Here is a 17,283-nt window from a genome sequence, read left to right on the forward strand (position 1 = left end):
ATATAGTATTTGGAATACTTTAAAAATAAAATGTAAAAGGATGAACTTTGTATTATTGCCTGTAATAGTAAAACACTAGAAAATCCTCAATGTTCCTCAGTTGGGTAATAGTTGGAAAGTAGCTTAACAGCTGATGGAAAGATTATCTTACATACTTTTATTATACAAATGGACATTACATAGGCTAAGATACATTGTTATGTGAGAAAGCTTGTAGAGCACTGCATGTAATAATCCACTTCTTTTAAAACATATGTAAATTATATCTACATATGGATTTTATATGTAAGAAAAATCAGGAGATGAACAGTTTTCTTTTCATCATTACTTCTTTTCAGGAAGTAGCATGGGGAATTTTCAGTTTTGATTTCTCTATTATTTATTTAAACAGCTGCATGTTTACCTTTGTAATCAGAGAGGAAATAATAAATTCTAAAATTCCAAAAATCAATTTAACTTCTAGTAAAGCATACATTCTAGAGAGGAGGGAACTAATCAGTGACAGTAATGGGAGGATAGTACAGGGAGATCAGCTCAGTGCTTTGTGACCACCTAGAGGGGTGGGATGGGAAGGTGGGAGGGAGACACAAAAGGGAGGAGATACCGGGATATATGTATATGTATAGCTGATTCACTTTGTTATACAGCAGAAACTAACATACCATTGTAAAGCAATTATACTCCAAGAAATATGTTAAAAAATGGGGGGAAGTTCCTTAGAGGGGAAGATGTACATTGTTTATCCTAGTTATGTTTGAGTTATGGTATTATGGGTCATTGAGTCATTTACCCTTTATTTGCTTTCTCTAAAATTTCTTTGGGCAGAGGAATTTTCTTTTTTTCTTTTATTTTTTTACAATCCACACATGAAATAGCTTTATTAGTACCATAATGTCTAATTTAGGGGCAGAGGAATTTTAAAAGAGGGTAATAATTTTACAGAATATCTGTTTATTAAAGCAGTTTTATATAATACATGATTTATGTTCTCCATGTTTATATGGATAAAAGATTGGTGTGCATTTGCCTTAGAATGTGAATTAGAGTCTCTTGTTTACTCAGAGCAAACAGATTATTTGTGCATAGATTCATTTTTAGAAAACATGTTACTTTAAATATAGATGTTTTTGAATTGAATTTGAACTTTATAAATTTCATATAACCTTTCTGACTTTTATGTACCCTGCCCTATATAGAGCTTTGAGGATACAACTGTGAATAAGAGTAACACACACATTCCCTGGTTTTGGTGGAATGTTTGGGTGGGAGAGTGGTGGTGTCTGTTGCAGTGGGTTTCAGACTAAATGGGAATGACTGTAAGAGCAGAGACAGTTAAATGTGTATAACTTTCTCCCAAAGGTTTGGCTGTGAATGAGAGGGAAGAAATAATAGGAAGTGGTGGGAGGGGCAGAAGGAATCAAGGGAATTTTAGTTCTCCTCTTTTCCCGCCTCGATCCTTGCAAGTTTTTCAGAATAGTTGAATGCTACTGGGAAGGTGCCAGTAGAAAGATTTATTGAATGCTGGCTCTGGTCTGTAATTCTATAACCTTGGTCAAGTTATTTAATCTGTCTTCTTAGAGTTACAGTTTTTTCATATGTAAAAAGGGATCTGTGAAATTGTTATCTGGAAAAATGTCTCCATAACATTGTTCTGAGTATTATCTCTGTTCTGCTGGCACAGTAAATGGTTCATAATGGGGGCTTAACAAATGATCTGTGAAAGAATAAATATGCAGAAAGCTTAATGTGTGGTTGAGCACATAGTAATCACTCAAGTAACTTTTCCCCAGAGGTTTGGCTGTAAATGGAAGGGAAACAATAAGGAGGTGGTAGTGGGAGGGGGTCATAAGGAATCAAGGGCAAGTGTTATTAGATTAGGTACCGTTGATACACGATACACCAGAAACACTAGGTGGAAACACTAGGAGATGGAAAAAAAATTTTTAATGGTTCATTTCTTAAGGTCTAAGGACATACCTGTCCTCGTGTAGTGGGAGTAATATAATGGAGAGTAAGATGGGGACAGACCTTGCCATCAAAGGTGAAAAAGGGAGGGAATTTGTTGAAGCAATAGCAGAGCATATGAAACTATTTGGGAATGTTTGCAGTTTTGATTTTTGTACATCTTCCACTCTAGAATTGGAAGGCTGTAGGTCATTGTAGTCACCCTGGCATTCTGTTGAGGTCATTTCTCACCCATAATTAATTAGGTTGCTCAGGCTTTCAGTTAGTTTTTTTAACTTAAGGGAAGCAAAGTGCTGCTGTGACCACTGGATTTGTAGCTTTCTAGAAAGTTACTTGCTCACAGGGTCATTTTCATACTGTGATTTGAAGGTATTGTTTCACTGTCTGGAGAAAGTTCTCAGCCTGGCATTGAGCATTTGTGCTGATAAAATTTATTGTAGTGACTCATTCTCCATTTTTACTTATCTAGGACTCATCTTATCAGGCTTTTAAGTCTTTTTACCCTTGTAAGTGTAGTATTGAAGTGCCTTTTCCTTACAGCTGACTCTGACAATAATGTATGACAATATATATTCCTTTATTTAGAGCATGGCTCTTAAAATGTGATCCATGGGTCCTTTCAGGTGGTCTGCAAGGTCTAAACTATTTTCATGATAATACTAAGATGTTGTTTGCTTTCCCACTGTGTTGACCTTTGTACAATGGCGTAAACACTGTGTTTGGTCAGACTGCTGTGTACCTTAGCGTGAAACAAGGCATCAAACTGTGCTAGCATTCTTTATTTTTGAGCACTCACAGTAAAACAAACAAAACACACATGTGCACACACATGCAGAAAACCCTATTTCATTCAAGAACATTCTTGATGAAACAGTAGAAATTATTTTCACTAAATCTTAATCTTGAGTTCAGGTTTTTAATGTTATGTGTGACAGAATAGGAAATATATATATATATATATAAAGTATTAATGCCATTGTTTGAGTTGCTGGCTGAGCTAGTAGCTTTTCCATGGAACACCATTTTTTACTTGAAACAGTGACTTGCTTTGGTATATGGTGGGTACTTTCTTGACACACTCATTTCACTTATATTTACTTACCATTTTTAGTTTCCTAGATCTGTTCCTATGGGTTGGAGCTGCCATCTGGTGTCATTACTTAAATACAATTTTGTTCCCACCAACACCTCTGTGCTCTTATTGTCAAATATATTTCATTCTTGTATGTTATAGGCCTAACAATATAGTTATGTACATATTTTTCCATATGTTTCCTTTAGAGGAAATATGCATTTATACTGTCTTTTATAATTACCTTATTACTTTTCCTAGTGTTCTTTGTTTTGTGTGTGTGTGTGTGTGTGTGTGTGTGTGTGTGTGTGTATTTGAATTTCTACCTTGGTTTACTTAATTTCAACCTTAAGAACCTCCTTTATTTCTTATAAGGTAGCTCTGCTAGCAACAAATTCTCTCAGGTTTTGTTTATCTGGGAGTATCTTTATTTCACCTTCATTTTTGAAAGACAGTTTTGCTGGATATAAGATTCTTGATTGACAGGTTTTTTTCTTTCAGTGCTTTGAATATGTCATTTCACTGCCTTCTGGCCTTCATTGTTTCTGATGAGTAGTTAACCTTACTGGGGTTTCTTTGCATGTGATGAATTATTTTTCTTCTTGCTTTCAAGATTTTCTCTGTCTTTCAGCATTTTTACTGTGGTTTGTCTGGATGTGTATCTCTTTGTATTTATCCTACTTGGAGTTTGTTTAACTTCTTGGTTATATAGATTAATGTTTTTTTAGCAGATATGGGATGCTATCAGTCATTATTCTTTTGGATATTTTTATTTTTTTTAATTTTAAGTTTTTTAATAAATTTTATTTATTTATTTATTTATTTATTTTTGGCTGCATTGGGTCTTTGCTGCTGTGCCTGGGCTCTCTCTAGTTTTGGCGAGTGGGGGCCACTCTTCGTTGCAGTGTGCGGGCTTCTCATTGTGGTGGCTTCTCTTGTTGCGGAGCATGGGCTCTAGGCACACGGGCTTTAGTAGTTGTGGTTCACGGGCTCCAGAGCACAGGCTCAGCAGCTGTGGTGCACGAGCTTAGTTGCTTCATGGCATTTGGGATCTTCCCGGACCAGGGCTCTAACCTATGTCCTGGGCATTGGAAGGTGGATTCTCAATTTCTGTGCCACCAGGGAAGCCCATATTCCTTTGTATATTTTTAAAATGTAGTGTATCTTTCAAACTGAAACTCTGTACACTTTAGAAGTGTGTAGAGTTTCTCTTCCCTCCTCCAAGCCACTGGTAATCCCCATTCTACTGTCTGTCTCTATCAATTTGACTGCTCTTATAACCTTATGTAAGTGGAATTATACAGTATTTGTCCATTTTGTCTGGCTGATTTTGCTTTAGCGTAATGTCTTTAAGGTTTGTTCATGTTGTAGTTTATGACAGAATTTCCCAGAATTTGTTTATCCTTATAGGTAATGAAAATAAGTATTCCCAATTGGAAACATTTTTTTTCTTCCCTATTTGTTTTGTTTTTACTTAACTTTTATACTGTTTTTGAATTATCGTCTATCTAGTTTTACGTACTGTTGTATGTTTAGTTAGTAAAAAAAATCTAAATTGGGAAAGTGAAACCAAACAAATACGGCTTTGTTTTCTTTAAGAAAGCTGTTGGTGGTATGCTATGCTGTTTATACAATAACTGATATATAAGTTACAATGTAATTTTGGGGTCTTATGCTTAAAAAATGTAACTGATCTTATAATTGGCTTCTCAGTTGAGTATGATTTGTGAAATTGGTGGCTCTTAGTTTTTTTTTTTTAAACTTCCATTCTGCATATTTGAGGGACTGTGACACATTCCCGTCAATAAACAAGGCTTAATTCAGTAGTGATTCCCTGGAGGTAGGTCATGGCTACCCTTCCAGTGGGTTGAATATACCCAACTACCCAGAGTCACTGGTTAGTGTGTTTTAACTACATGTGGCATAATCTTTTCTTAAGCTGAAGTACAGTTGATTTGCAGTGTTTCATGTGTACAGCAAAGCGATTCAGTTATACATATACGTATATATGTGTATATGTATGTATTCTTTTTTTTGTTCACATGGCGTGCGGGGTCTTAGTTCCCTGACCAGGGATTGACCAGTGACCCCTGCATTGGGAGCGTGGAGTCTTAACCCTGTACTGCCAGAGAAGTCCCTATATATGTATTCTTTTTCCGATTCTTTCCCATTATAGCTTATTACAAGATATTGAATATTGTTTCCTGTGCTATACAGTAGGTCCTTGTTGTTTATCTGTTTTACCTATAGTAGTGTGTATCTGTTGGCCTAATCATTTTTATTCTTTATCAAGTGCTTATGAAACTGTACCGTGCAGCTTCTTTTAGTTTATCTAAACCTAGATATGAGATTCACGGCATCCTTTGCTTATGACCATGGCCTACCCACTTCAACTTACAGCTGTCATTTTGATGAGAGCTGCCCTGAATATGTTACTTTGGTTGCTGAATCCTGGCCTCATTGAATGAATATTGACAACTGCTATCATTTTATTTTAAGCTTCTTTGTTTCTGGAGTTTTTATGATTTGAGGTACTTGTTAATATTTTCCCTAAATGTAAGGTTTTCAGTAAGTAAAAAAATTTGATTAATACATGAAATATATGATTGTTATAAAATAAGCTCTATAAGTAAATCAGTCCTGTTCTGTTTCGTTTTATTAATTTTTATTGGAGTATGGTTGCTTTACAATGTTGTGTTAGCCTCCACAGCACAACAGAGTGAATCAGCCATACACATACAGATATCCCCTCCCTTTCAGTCAGTCTTATATATGGTTATTTATTTCCTAAACAGAGACTCTACAGGGGCAGGTAATTCACTGGTCCACAAGCGGTCTCCTTTACGTCGAAACCAAAAGACCCCAACATCCTTGACCAAGCTGTCTTTACAGGATGGACATAAAGTCAAAAAGCCAGCATGTAAATTTGAAGAGGGTCAGGATGTCCTAGCTAGATGGTCAGATGGCTTGTTTTATCTTGGAACTATCAAAAAGGCAAGTTACCTTAATATCTTTTGCAGTTTCTGTAGTAAACTTTTAATAATGTTGGATTGAAATTTAACTTCGTGGTTTTGATTTTAAAAGAAATCACCATAAGTTTTCCTCTGTATTTCAGATAAACATATTGAAACAGAGCTGCTTCATCATATTTGAAGACAGTTCTAAATCCTGGGTTCTCTGGAAGGACATTCAAACAGGCAGGTGCTACTATTTCCCTTGGACACGATTTACACTAAAATTTTATTTTCTTCAGCTTGTCATTTTCTAGTGTTTTCTGTTTAGTACAGTGTATTAAGATAACTAAAAAAATCCATGTATTCTTCAGAGTCTTCAAGGAGTTATAATCTATTTTATAGACCATAAGAAGAACAAGAATTGCTCTGTTAGGGTAGAGATAGATTAGACGACAGATGCATCACTGATGCGCACATGTATAAATTATTGTTAGGACCCTTCTAAGAACTTTGAAGAAAAATTTTAGTTACTAATATGAGTAACACAACTTCACCTTTGCTGTTACTTGGCTGTATTAGTACAAAGTAATATAGAGAGCTAATATTTATTGAGAACATACTGTTTGCCAGATGTTTTGGGGAATTAGGACTATTAAATACCTTTAGAATGCTAGAAATATTCATTGATAAGAATAGTTTAAAATTACTGCTTAGTTATGGTTTTTTATGTTTAGATGGGAAAATGAGGCTGTATTTGGGTACAAGTAAAAATGAATACAGGTATGCTTTGGTTTGGTTATAGGTATGTTTCTTGTTATGCTTTTTATTTTTGCAAGCTATAATTACTGTATGTTTTTTGAATCTGCTAAATAAAGGTATTTTTTTCAGGTATCTATTTCATGGAAAGTGCTTTATAAAAAATTATGAATAGTAAAAATCTGAGTACTTCAGCTGCACACTAAAGCCCTACTTTTGGTATCCTTTTAATGGGTTAATGGGCCTGCACTAAGGTGTTTTTATATCTCCCCCTGTAGAAAGGAGACATTCTGTAAAGTATTTATCAATTGGGTTTTTAATTTGAATCCCAAATGCGACTTTATGGTAGGTTACTGCTGTGTTCAATTTCTTGATTTCACTCTTAGTTTTTTTTTAAAGAATAAAAAAAGTTCTGGTAAAGGAATTGGAATGTTGTAGTTGCCATTTTTATACATGGTACTCAGGGATTAGGTGGAGAACTCAATAGCTGTTACTCTAGTAAAATGTCTTTCTAGTGAAAGAAACTTTTTACAGTTTTTAGGACTTATCAGTTTAAAGGTCTAAAGTTACGTTTTGAATCTCAAATTGAGGGGTCAGTGAGGAAAGGAATAGGAGGCAGATAGGAGGTCTCCAGCAGTAGTAATATTGAACAGATCTTATTACCCTGCATACAGAATTATCCCTTTTGCTTAGTTTGTAAATATGGTTCTCTATGGTGGAACTGAAACATGTTATACTGCTTCTGTTCCCGTTGTATTAACTATGTGTCCCTTTCAACTTTTCTACCATTTTGAGGTGCCTGTGGGTTAAATATAGGTCTGTCTTTGTGTTTTCTTCCCTCCCTCCCATCCTTCCTCCCTTCCAGAAGGGAAGAAGAAAACCAGTTGTACATAGATAGAAAGTTGTTATGAAAGTGAGGGGGTCTTGTCCTACATGTGGCATATCCAGTATATCAGTTCAGTGGTCTGTGGTTGTTTTTTCTTCGCTGGCTCCTTTTACTATCCTCATAATGAGATAGGATAGCTACTTGACCATTTAACTCTTTGTAACACCCAGAAAGTAGCACACATGTATGTAACTTGCAGTTGATATAGAATGAGTAAGTGAACCTGAAAATTGCAATATGGCAGATGTCAGTGTGGAGTGTAGCTTTAGTAGTTTTCTTCCTGTAAGGATCCTGCTTATAGTAGTTATATATCAAAATAACTTAAAAATTATAGTAATTTCACTCATAAGATTCTTTTAAAATTTTTTCATAAGTAGGAACAATGTATAGTCATATTGGTAGTCAAAGAAATGTACGTTACAACAGGGAGATAGTATATTAAAACCATTAAATAATTTTAAAAGGATTTTTAATCTTAATACCTAATACTGTTATGGTTTCTGTGAAAATGATACACTGCTGGTGGCAATGTAAATTTCTATTTTGGATATTTAATAGTTGCAGTAAATACATAAAAGATGTTTTATATGCTTTCATCTATACAGCAGACTCATTTGTAGCAGTTTATTCAAAAGAAATAATTCATAAGTAAAAAATCTAGATGAAAAATATTTGCTGCAGCTTTCTTTTAACAACAACAAAAAATTTGGCATATCTAAGATGAAATGGCTTTATAGTCATTTGGGTTTAGAGTGAGGGAGACTATAGAAGGCCACTAAGCTACACAGAAAGTTTTTGTAAACTTGATGATAAAAAAGACATGTTGGATTTCACAAGTAAAGGCAATTCTCTGCTTCCTCAGGATTGTTTCCTGAGGGTGAACGCATATTGTTTGACGGATCAGCATCCTCTTTTACGAGGAACTGCCTTCTCCTACACCAGTCCACATGGTTATAGTGGGAGTCAGATCAGGCACCTACCACAATCTGGGCTATTGGTCCTTTTCCAGGAAGTTGCAGATTTGGACTGAGAGGTTCTAGGCTCAGTCTGGTCGCTCTCGTGACTGGAGCCATAAACTGAGAAACTATGGGAAGCCACATCCAGCCAAGCAAACAAAGCCTGGGAGAGGAGAGGAGAGAGGACAAGAGCCAAAACAAAAAAGGAAAAATGCAAAAAACGAACAAGCAAAAAATTTGGTAACCTGCATATCTAAGAATAGAGTCATAATAAAGTAAACTTGGTTCTTTCCACTGGACAGAATATTATACAGCTTTTAGAAGTTATACATTTGAAAACTACAGTGAGAGAAATGCTTTTGATGGAAAAAACATTACATAGTATTAATGAAAAGAAGCATCTCACAGTGGAGAGAATATGGACTCTGGTGTATCTGGGTTTGAATCCTAGCCTTGATACTCCGTGACTGAGGGTACTTGGATTATATACTTTATCTTTCTGAGCTTCAATTCTTCTCTATAAATAGGATATGTATCTAATAAATTGTGGAATTAAAATAATATGTATCAAGAGCCTAACACAATGCTGGCTCATAGCACAAAATTGTACCTTTTTATTATTGTTGGTATGTGAATAAAGTGTATGTATTAGTATTTTAACTATGTATATTGAAATTCATGAGAAGAGATTATTGGAAATAATTGTGCTAAAGTGATAAAATTATATTCTAAATTTTGCAGAATAAAATTGTTTTTAGAATAAAAATGTTTAAGGAAGAAATAACTTACCTATTCAGGTAAAATGTAATTAATAACTGGAACCCCTCATTTTTGTTTCAGTGGGTTATTGTTTAGGTATGTTGTTTGACACCATAGTTCCAGATTTCAGAAGCTGGAGATCAAATAATTAGTGTTCAGCCTTTTTTATAAATTAGTAAGTAAAAAGAAGTGTTCAGAATCTTGAGAGTAGGGAGTCATTGGCGGATCTTCCTTGCCCCTTTTCTTTAGTCTCATGATGTTACGCAGTGTAGGGTGAATGAGTAATGTTCATGGGTAGGTGTGTGTTCTGGAGAGTAGTTCTAGTGTTCACAAAACATCCCCTTCTCTCGCCTCCCAAGAGGGTGGGAATATTGGAAGTAAATGGTAAGGGATCCTGCCTGAGAGCAGTTTAAATTATGCCCTCTGCCAAAAAGCAGATTAAATTATGAATGTAGACAATGAGGCATCTTAAGTTAAAGGTAGGAAGAACACAGATAAGGAGCAGAGAGAGAGCATTTTGTGTATAGTACTTTGCCTTGAGAAAATACCATTATGATCTAGGAAACAGACATTGCCAATATGGGCTACTCACTGAGTAAAAAAAGTGGTTTTGTTATATGGAACAATTCTTTATGTATATTTTAAATATTTCAGGAGCCACTGGAAGTGGGGAAATGGTCTGTACAATATGTCAAGAAGAGTATTCAGAAGCTCCCAATGAAATGGTTATATGTGATAAGTGTGGCCAAGGTAAACATTGATTTTTTTTTTAATCTTGTGGAAAAGTTTTATTACATACTTAATGCCCCTGTTGAAGATTAATGATTAAAAATTCTTTACATTGGTAATTTGAAGCTGTTACCATAAGTTTAGTCATCAGTTGTAAATATATTAACGTAGGAAAAGAGAATACTAAAATGCCTTCTTTAAATTGTGTTGCAGTATTTATTAATAAAAGAGAATTTGCTTTATGCTTTTTTTGATATTAAGGATATCATCAGTTGTGTCACACACCTCATATTGATTCCAGTGTGATTGATTCAGATGAAAAATGGCTCTGTCGACAGTGTGTTTTTGCAACAACAACAAAGGTATCTTTTAAGTGTTTTGGGCTAACGCCCTAAATGGAATTTGTAAGACACTATCAACGTAATGATTGTGTACGTTGAAAGTTTATTTGAATGAAATGAGCAATCAATCTTGGGTAGAAAGAGGTACTGCTTATTGTTTGACTAATGATGCTTAAGTGACTTGCAACTATTCTTGCACTTATTTTCTGATAGTGGTCTTGGAATTGGGGCAATAATTTGAAAGAAAAGACAACAAAATAAATAAAGATTATTATTGGTCAAACAGTTTGTGATATGGTAAGAAATTTAGAATGGAAATTTCTTCATAAGTTTCAGAAGCATTTTAAAATTATAGAATTGTATTTAAAATTTTATCCTTCACTCTTTTAAATAACTTTTTCCCTCTAATATAGAGGGGTGGTGCGCTTAAGAAAGGACCAAATGCCAAAGCATTGCAAGTCATGAAGCAAACATTACCCTATAGTGTGGCAGACCTTGAATGGGATGCAGGTCATAAAACCAATGTCCAGCAATGTTACTGCTATTGTGGAGGCCCTGGAGAGTAAGTAAATATGGTTATTTAATGCCCTTAATTTTTAATTGCTTATATTGTCCACTTTATTTTTGTTATTGATTGTGGTATGGGAGTGATAGTGAATTGTAAATGCATGAAAGTATCAATAAAGAAAATTGGGAGGGATTAGAAGCTGTAGTTTTATTCATCTTTATCATTAAATGTTTGCTAAATAAGTGAGTCAGAGTTCTAATTAAGAATGTTTAGAAATTTACCTTTAACTTCTGATCACTGGTTCTAGTTCTGCTCTTTGTAACTAAACACATGCATCTTATCTTTCTTAGGAGGTAGCTCTTAAAATACTTAAATCCAGTAATCGTATTTCCCACTCCCATGACTCACATACCAAGTGTTCTCTTTTCTAGGCTTAAAATCTCCATTCCTATCAAACATTCTTTATGATGTATTTTCCAAACTCTGTCTTTGTTGCTCTTCAGTTTTTGAAAGTTTACTCTTGAAATAATGGTGCCATGATTACAAAATGCAGTGTTTCCAGGAATAGTCTGACAGAATATAACGAAGCTATTAGAGTTCTAGGTATTATGCTTCTGTTGTTGCAAGGAAAGATTGTATTACCCCTCTTTGGTCGTCCCATCATATTCTTTTGGCTCATTATGGGTTTGTAGATGGTCAACTAAAACTAAAGCTTTTAGTTCTTTTTTTCATACAAGCTGATATTAAACCAAATTGTGCATCATGTATTTGTACTACATTTTAAAAAATGTTAGTGGATAACTTTACATTTAACTCTATTAAATTATAATTATTGGTTTCTTAAATCTTATCAGACTCCATGTTTCTCTTAAGACAGGGCTGCTCTCTAGAAGAATGCTGGGACATATAAGATGTTCAGTGATGAAAACATGAATAAATGAATATGTAAATGAATGAAATTTTAGTTCTTCATTCTACCTTGTCTCTAGTCTTATGGAATTTTTATTTGTGGTTTAACATTTTTATAACATTTCTCAGTTTTTGGTTGCCTGCAGGTTTAAGAAGCATTCTCTCTGGTTTCTTTAAATCTGGTTTCTTCTTTTCTTTAAAGTGAACCTAGAGATTGATCTTTCTCCTTTACTCATTTATACCTAGCATCTTAGTTTATAAACATTATTTTATGAAGCAGATTGTTCATTGTTCTTTAAGTTTTATGAAGCAGATTGTTCATTGTTCTTTAAGTACTATGACTTTATGAACTATGTTTGATATTGCTAACACTTTAACACCTAACAGAGTACTTAGAACATAGTATTCATTAGTCTTTTGATGAATGAATGACCTTACTAGTAGCATCTTGCCTTTGCCTGTGTATGGCTTAAAATTAACTTGGGGCTAACTTACTGAGCAAAAGAATTATTTGAAGAAAAGGCGTTATTTGGGTGGCAAGTAAGGATATTAAAACCATGTACTAACTAAAAAGAGAGGATATCTTTAGCTGAAGATTCAGTTTTAGCATCTTCAGCCATCTGATAGAGAACAAAATTTGTCACAAAGCCTTCATACCTGGTGGAGTCTTAGATTAGATTTGTGGTTATGTTAACCAAATTTATTAAATTGCTGTACTCCTTTTCTTTTCATTATAAGGAACAAGAATAATAGAAACACAGTGAAGGCATAAAGTTGCCTATGGCTATTTGGTATATGAGACAAATAGCTCTACATATCAGTGACCTCTGAGACTGTTGATGTGAAAAAATCCCAGGCTTCACAAAGATCCTTTACTAATTAGGACCCAGGCACTTACTGATTAGAAATAGTAGATGTAGCTTTCAAGAGCTTATAAATTCTCATGGATAAAAGAGAAGAGGAATGAAATGGTCAGTATTAATAACCTTTTTGGGAAGAAAAAGTTTAGCACTAAATATACCAGAAATGTGATACTGTAATCAGAACTATATTCTGTATGTCACTTTTGTCGTTGTTTTTTTTTTTTTTTAAACTTTACCTCATGAAAGGTAGTAATTTTAAATTTTTTTCTTATAGCTGGTATTTAAAGATGCTACAGTGCTGCAAATGTAAACAGTGGTTTCATGAAGCTTGTGTGCAATGCCTTCAAAAGCCAATGCTATTTGGAGACAGGTGAGAGAAGGGCATTTGACTGATTTCTTTTTTTAGCTTTTTAAAATTGTATTTATGTTTTTTCATTTTCACATTTCTAAAAGTAGTTTTAATAATGATTTGTAAAAGGTTCACCTTGGGAATATATTGTTTAATATACTTAAATTATATATAATTTAAAAAAGCACATAATTTTTGTACTTTTGGATATTGCAGAAAGCTTTTAAGTATTTGACCAGTGAACATATTTGCACCTATTGCCCCACAGTACTCTAAACTATTCTCATTGGTACCTTCTTTTAAAGAACCTCAAGGGGATCCAAAGAACCTCAAAGATAGACCTAATGTCTTTTTGGATTAAGAGAGCATGAAATAGCAGAGAGAGCTCTAGAAGAAAAATTAGATCACTAAATGTAACATCAAAAACTCTGGGTTTAGATTTTAGCTTATGTGATTTATTGTCTTTCTGACCTTAGGAAGGTCAGCTTGTCTCCTGGGCTTTTTCTACCATGTTGTTTTGAGCATTGAAAAGTGACAATGTGTATAGGAGTAGCCATCACAATTCCCGTTACACACAAGCCATTAGTAAACTATGCCTGTATATCAATCTGTATGTGAACTCTGAAGGTCTCTAATGGTTAAAAAAAAATTGCCCCTTTCCCCCATATACAAACTATTTTATTATTTGTCATTACTGGAAAAGAAACTCTTTAAAGCACAGTGTCATGATTCAAATTATATTTTGCTTTGTGTATCAGTCCTTATGTCAATCGTAGGATTTGCACTTGCTGAATATTAATTTTAATTGTTAAATAATTTATATGTATTCTTGATTACTCAGTATATAACTTTTCTTTTTTCCTTAGGTTTTATACATTTATTTGCTCTGTCTGCAGTTCTGGACCAGAATACCTCAAACGTCTACCATTACAATGGTAAGTATGGACATTTCTGTTAAGGAACAAAAAAGAGCCATATTTTTAAATCTACAGGATGAAACTTTGTATATAGATTTACTTACCTTAAATAAAAATTTGTTCTTCTTTATGCCTGGCTTTATTTCTTTTCCTGTATTTATCCTCAAGCCTGATGTCATCTTCCCCAAAGATTATCTAGTTTTATTGCTGAAGTAGTAAGCCCATTCTGTTTCTAATGGCATAAAAAGTAACTTTCAAATATCTTTTAGATCTTCAAAATTCTTATTCATGTTTCTAGTTCTTTTGGGCCTTCAGAATAGCATCAGTAGAACAGAGAAACGTCTTATAACAAATATACCAATTTCTGCCTCAGTTAAGTAATCCTTGGGCATGGGAAGTACGATGAATTTTGGAGATTTACTGAAAATGTTTATATAGTAAGTGCTTAGAAATTTTTGTCAAATATTTTACATATTTTAGGAAAAGATAAGATTTAATTCATGAATCAGATAAAAGTCTGTTAAAGTGTGATCCATTTTGTAGCTTATGTAGTAGTGAAAACATGAAATTTTAGATCATAAGTTATTTTTTCTTAGAGTCAGGTCCTCTTTGAATGTATTTCAAGAAATCAAATATCTTTTAATTTTTACTATTCAGGATAAATTAAATGTTTAGTTAATGTTTTTCATTTATTTTCATATGTAATGACTTATTGTGAATATGACTTGTGATATTAACCCTCTGTTCACCTAAATACTTTGGATTTTTTAATTGCTGGTTTTATAAAAATATTGTGTGATTTTTAAACAATAACCAAAAATATTGTTTTCATAAAGTTTGATTATTTTTGGATTCCAGGGTAGATATAGCACACCTATGCCTTTACAACCTAAGTGTTATTCACAAGAAGAAATACTTTGATTCTGAACTTGAGCTTATGACATACATTAATGAAAACTGGGATAGATTGCACCCTGGAGAGGTAGGTGGTCTTAGAGCTAACTTCATTAGCTACTTAATGTCTTTTTTGTTTTGTTAAAAGCAACTATCGCACATGTGTAAGCCATACGTCTAAAGTAGCATTTTATGTTTAGTTAGGGAGAAATAATCTTTGGTGAGGCTATAGCCCTCATTCTCCTGTTTGTTGCCTCTTGACTTGAGGAAAAATGTAGGAGGAAGTAAATTACATGATTCTTCCATTTTCTGAAGTGAAAATCACTGTAGATAAAGATAGAAGGGAGGGAGAAATCCTTATTATTGGGTATCTTACTTATGATTCCTCCTCCTTTTCTTCTAAGTTTACTCTAAACTTAGAGATGGGGACTTCCCTGGTGGCGCAGTGGTTAAGAATCCACCTACCAATGCAGGGGACATGGGTTCAATCCCTGGTCTGGGAAGATCCCACATGGAGCAACTAGTGAGCCTGTGCTCTAGAGCCCATGAGCCACAACTACTGAGCCCGCGTGCCGTGACTGCTGAAGCCCATGCACCTAGAGCTCGTGCTCTGCAACAAGAGAAGCCACCACAATGAGAATCCCACGCACTGCAACGAAGAGTAGCCCCAGCTAGCCACAACTAGAGAAAAGCTCATGCACAGCAACCAAGACCCAATGCAGCCAAAAAATAAATAAATAAATAAAACTTAGGGATATAACCAACACTCTTCTTTCCTCTCTTGTTGGTACTCCCTTATATATATTTAACTTCCAGGAATAGTGAGACCCGATAGTAGTGTTAGCTAAGTTAGAGAGTGAAGCTACCTGAGTTAGAGATTATCCCCCTCATTCTGACATCTCATTTGCTTTTTGTTTGCAAAGTGTAACCACTCATGCTGGTTTACAAAGAGTCTTTTTTTGAAAAAGCAATGTAAAAATTAATGCATATTCATTGAAGATTTTGAAACTACAGAATAGCACAAAGAAGAAAATAACTAGAGTAACTTTAATATTTACTTTGTTTTTAGCATTTATTTAGAATTATTAAAATACAGATATTAAATATTAAAATATGGACATTAAATTTTTTGTTTTATAATATGTGGAATTAGTCTTGCATTACTTTTTGAGGTAAAAACTAAACTGATTTGAAATTTAGGAAGAGTTTCTGCATCTGTAGCTTTTAGACGTGAGGCAGTTTATAAGGTTCACATCAAGTAAGATACCAAGTTTTTTTTGTTGTTGTTCTGGGGGTTTTATGGGGCATCAAAGACTGCATAATACACATATATTTAAAAGTTAGTGGTAGATCAGTTGCATAAAATAAATACCTGTGGAATACTTAGATTTTAAAATCAAAGATATTAAAATCAATTGAGCTAAGGTGTTTTGAGTGTTAGAAATTGGAATATAATACTCATTAAGTTTTCTGTTAAAAGCTTTTTTCAGATGACTTTTGAGAGAAAGTGAGTGACTTGTAAATTTGATAAATTTTAATAAACTGATTAGTAATGGGAGAAAAAAGTGAAAGGCATTGTTAAGTATAGTGTTCTTTATAGTCATCTTAATATTTAATGTTCTAATACATTAATTTGAAATGCTTTCTTTCTAGCTATGGTTCTTTCAGCACTTCATATGCAGATACATCTATATTCCTTTTAGTACACTTTATGTTTTACATGATTAAATTCTGCATTGGTTACCTCACATAGATAGCGGGCATGCATATAAAAACTCAAGTTTTGGGACTTTCCTGGTGGTCCAGTGGTTAAGACTTTGCCTTCCAATGCAGGGAGTGTGCGTTCGATCCCTGGTGGGGGAGCTAAGATCCCACATGCCTTGTGGCCAAAAAACCAAAACATAAAAAACAGAAGCAATATTCTAACAAATTTAATAAAGACTTTAAAAAAGTGGTCCACATCAAAAAAAACCCCAAACAAACTCAAGTTGTTTTATTTATTTCAAATGCTATCATTTTTTATTAAAATAAAAATGTAATTTAGATTCTATTGAAGAGGCTGAAAATAATAAAAACCATAATTAGATGTTTTTAAAGAAATGAGTTCAGTTTATGAATTTCAGGTATCTCAGTTCCAACTAAACTTCTGACACATGTCAGAAAAAGTTTATTTCAGCAATAGGTACATGTTTTATTTTTTGTAACCTATGAGATAATGTCTTAACACATAAGAAATTTCAATTTCTTATTCTTTGCCAAAATGGAAAAATATATCTCTTTTATTTAAAAAGTAAAAACATGATTACAATCTAATATAACTTTACAACAGAAAAGTTTTACTTTTCTGAGGAGTGTTTCATTTTTGGGAGCCATAAAATTTATTATCAGAACAAGTGACTTTCTAGTCACTTCTCATTGCTCTTTC

General features: G+C 33.8%; 1 protein-coding gene across 6 annotated transcripts in view; it reads left to right on the forward strand.

Moving 5' to 3' along the window:
• Positions 1–17,283, forward strand: part of MTF2 (metal response element binding transcription factor 2) — an 88,063-nt gene that overhangs the window by 53,214 nt on the left and 17,566 nt on the right. For 2 of the 6 annotated variants that reach the window (XM_067726914.1, XM_067726911.1), the window contains exons 2-10: positions 5,833–5,849; positions 5,930–6,031; positions 6,153–6,234; positions 10,003–10,098; positions 10,339–10,439; positions 10,832–10,980; positions 12,973–13,068; positions 13,914–13,982; positions 14,823–14,946. In XM_067726914.1, coding sequence (XP_067583015.1) covers positions 10,023–10,098; positions 10,339–10,439; positions 10,832–10,980; positions 12,973–13,068; positions 13,914–13,982; positions 14,823–14,946 — 615 coding nt within the window. In that variant the 5' untranslated portion in view covers positions 5,833–5,849; positions 5,930–6,031; positions 6,153–6,234; positions 10,003–10,022. Of the gene's footprint in view, positions 1–5,832; positions 6,032–6,152; positions 6,239–10,002; positions 10,099–10,338; positions 10,440–10,831; positions 10,981–12,972; positions 13,069–13,913; positions 13,983–14,822; positions 14,947–17,283 lie in introns of all 6 variants that reach the window. The other 4 variants (XM_067726909.1, XM_067726910.1, XM_067726913.1 and 1 more) reach the window with 3 other exon arrangements.

Source organism: Pseudorca crassidens, chromosome 2 (assembly GCF_039906515.1).
Source record: "Pseudorca crassidens isolate mPseCra1 chromosome 2, mPseCra1.hap1, whole genome shotgun sequence".
Classification (NCBI taxonomy): domain Eukaryota; kingdom Metazoa; phylum Chordata; class Mammalia; order Artiodactyla; family Delphinidae; genus Pseudorca; species Pseudorca crassidens.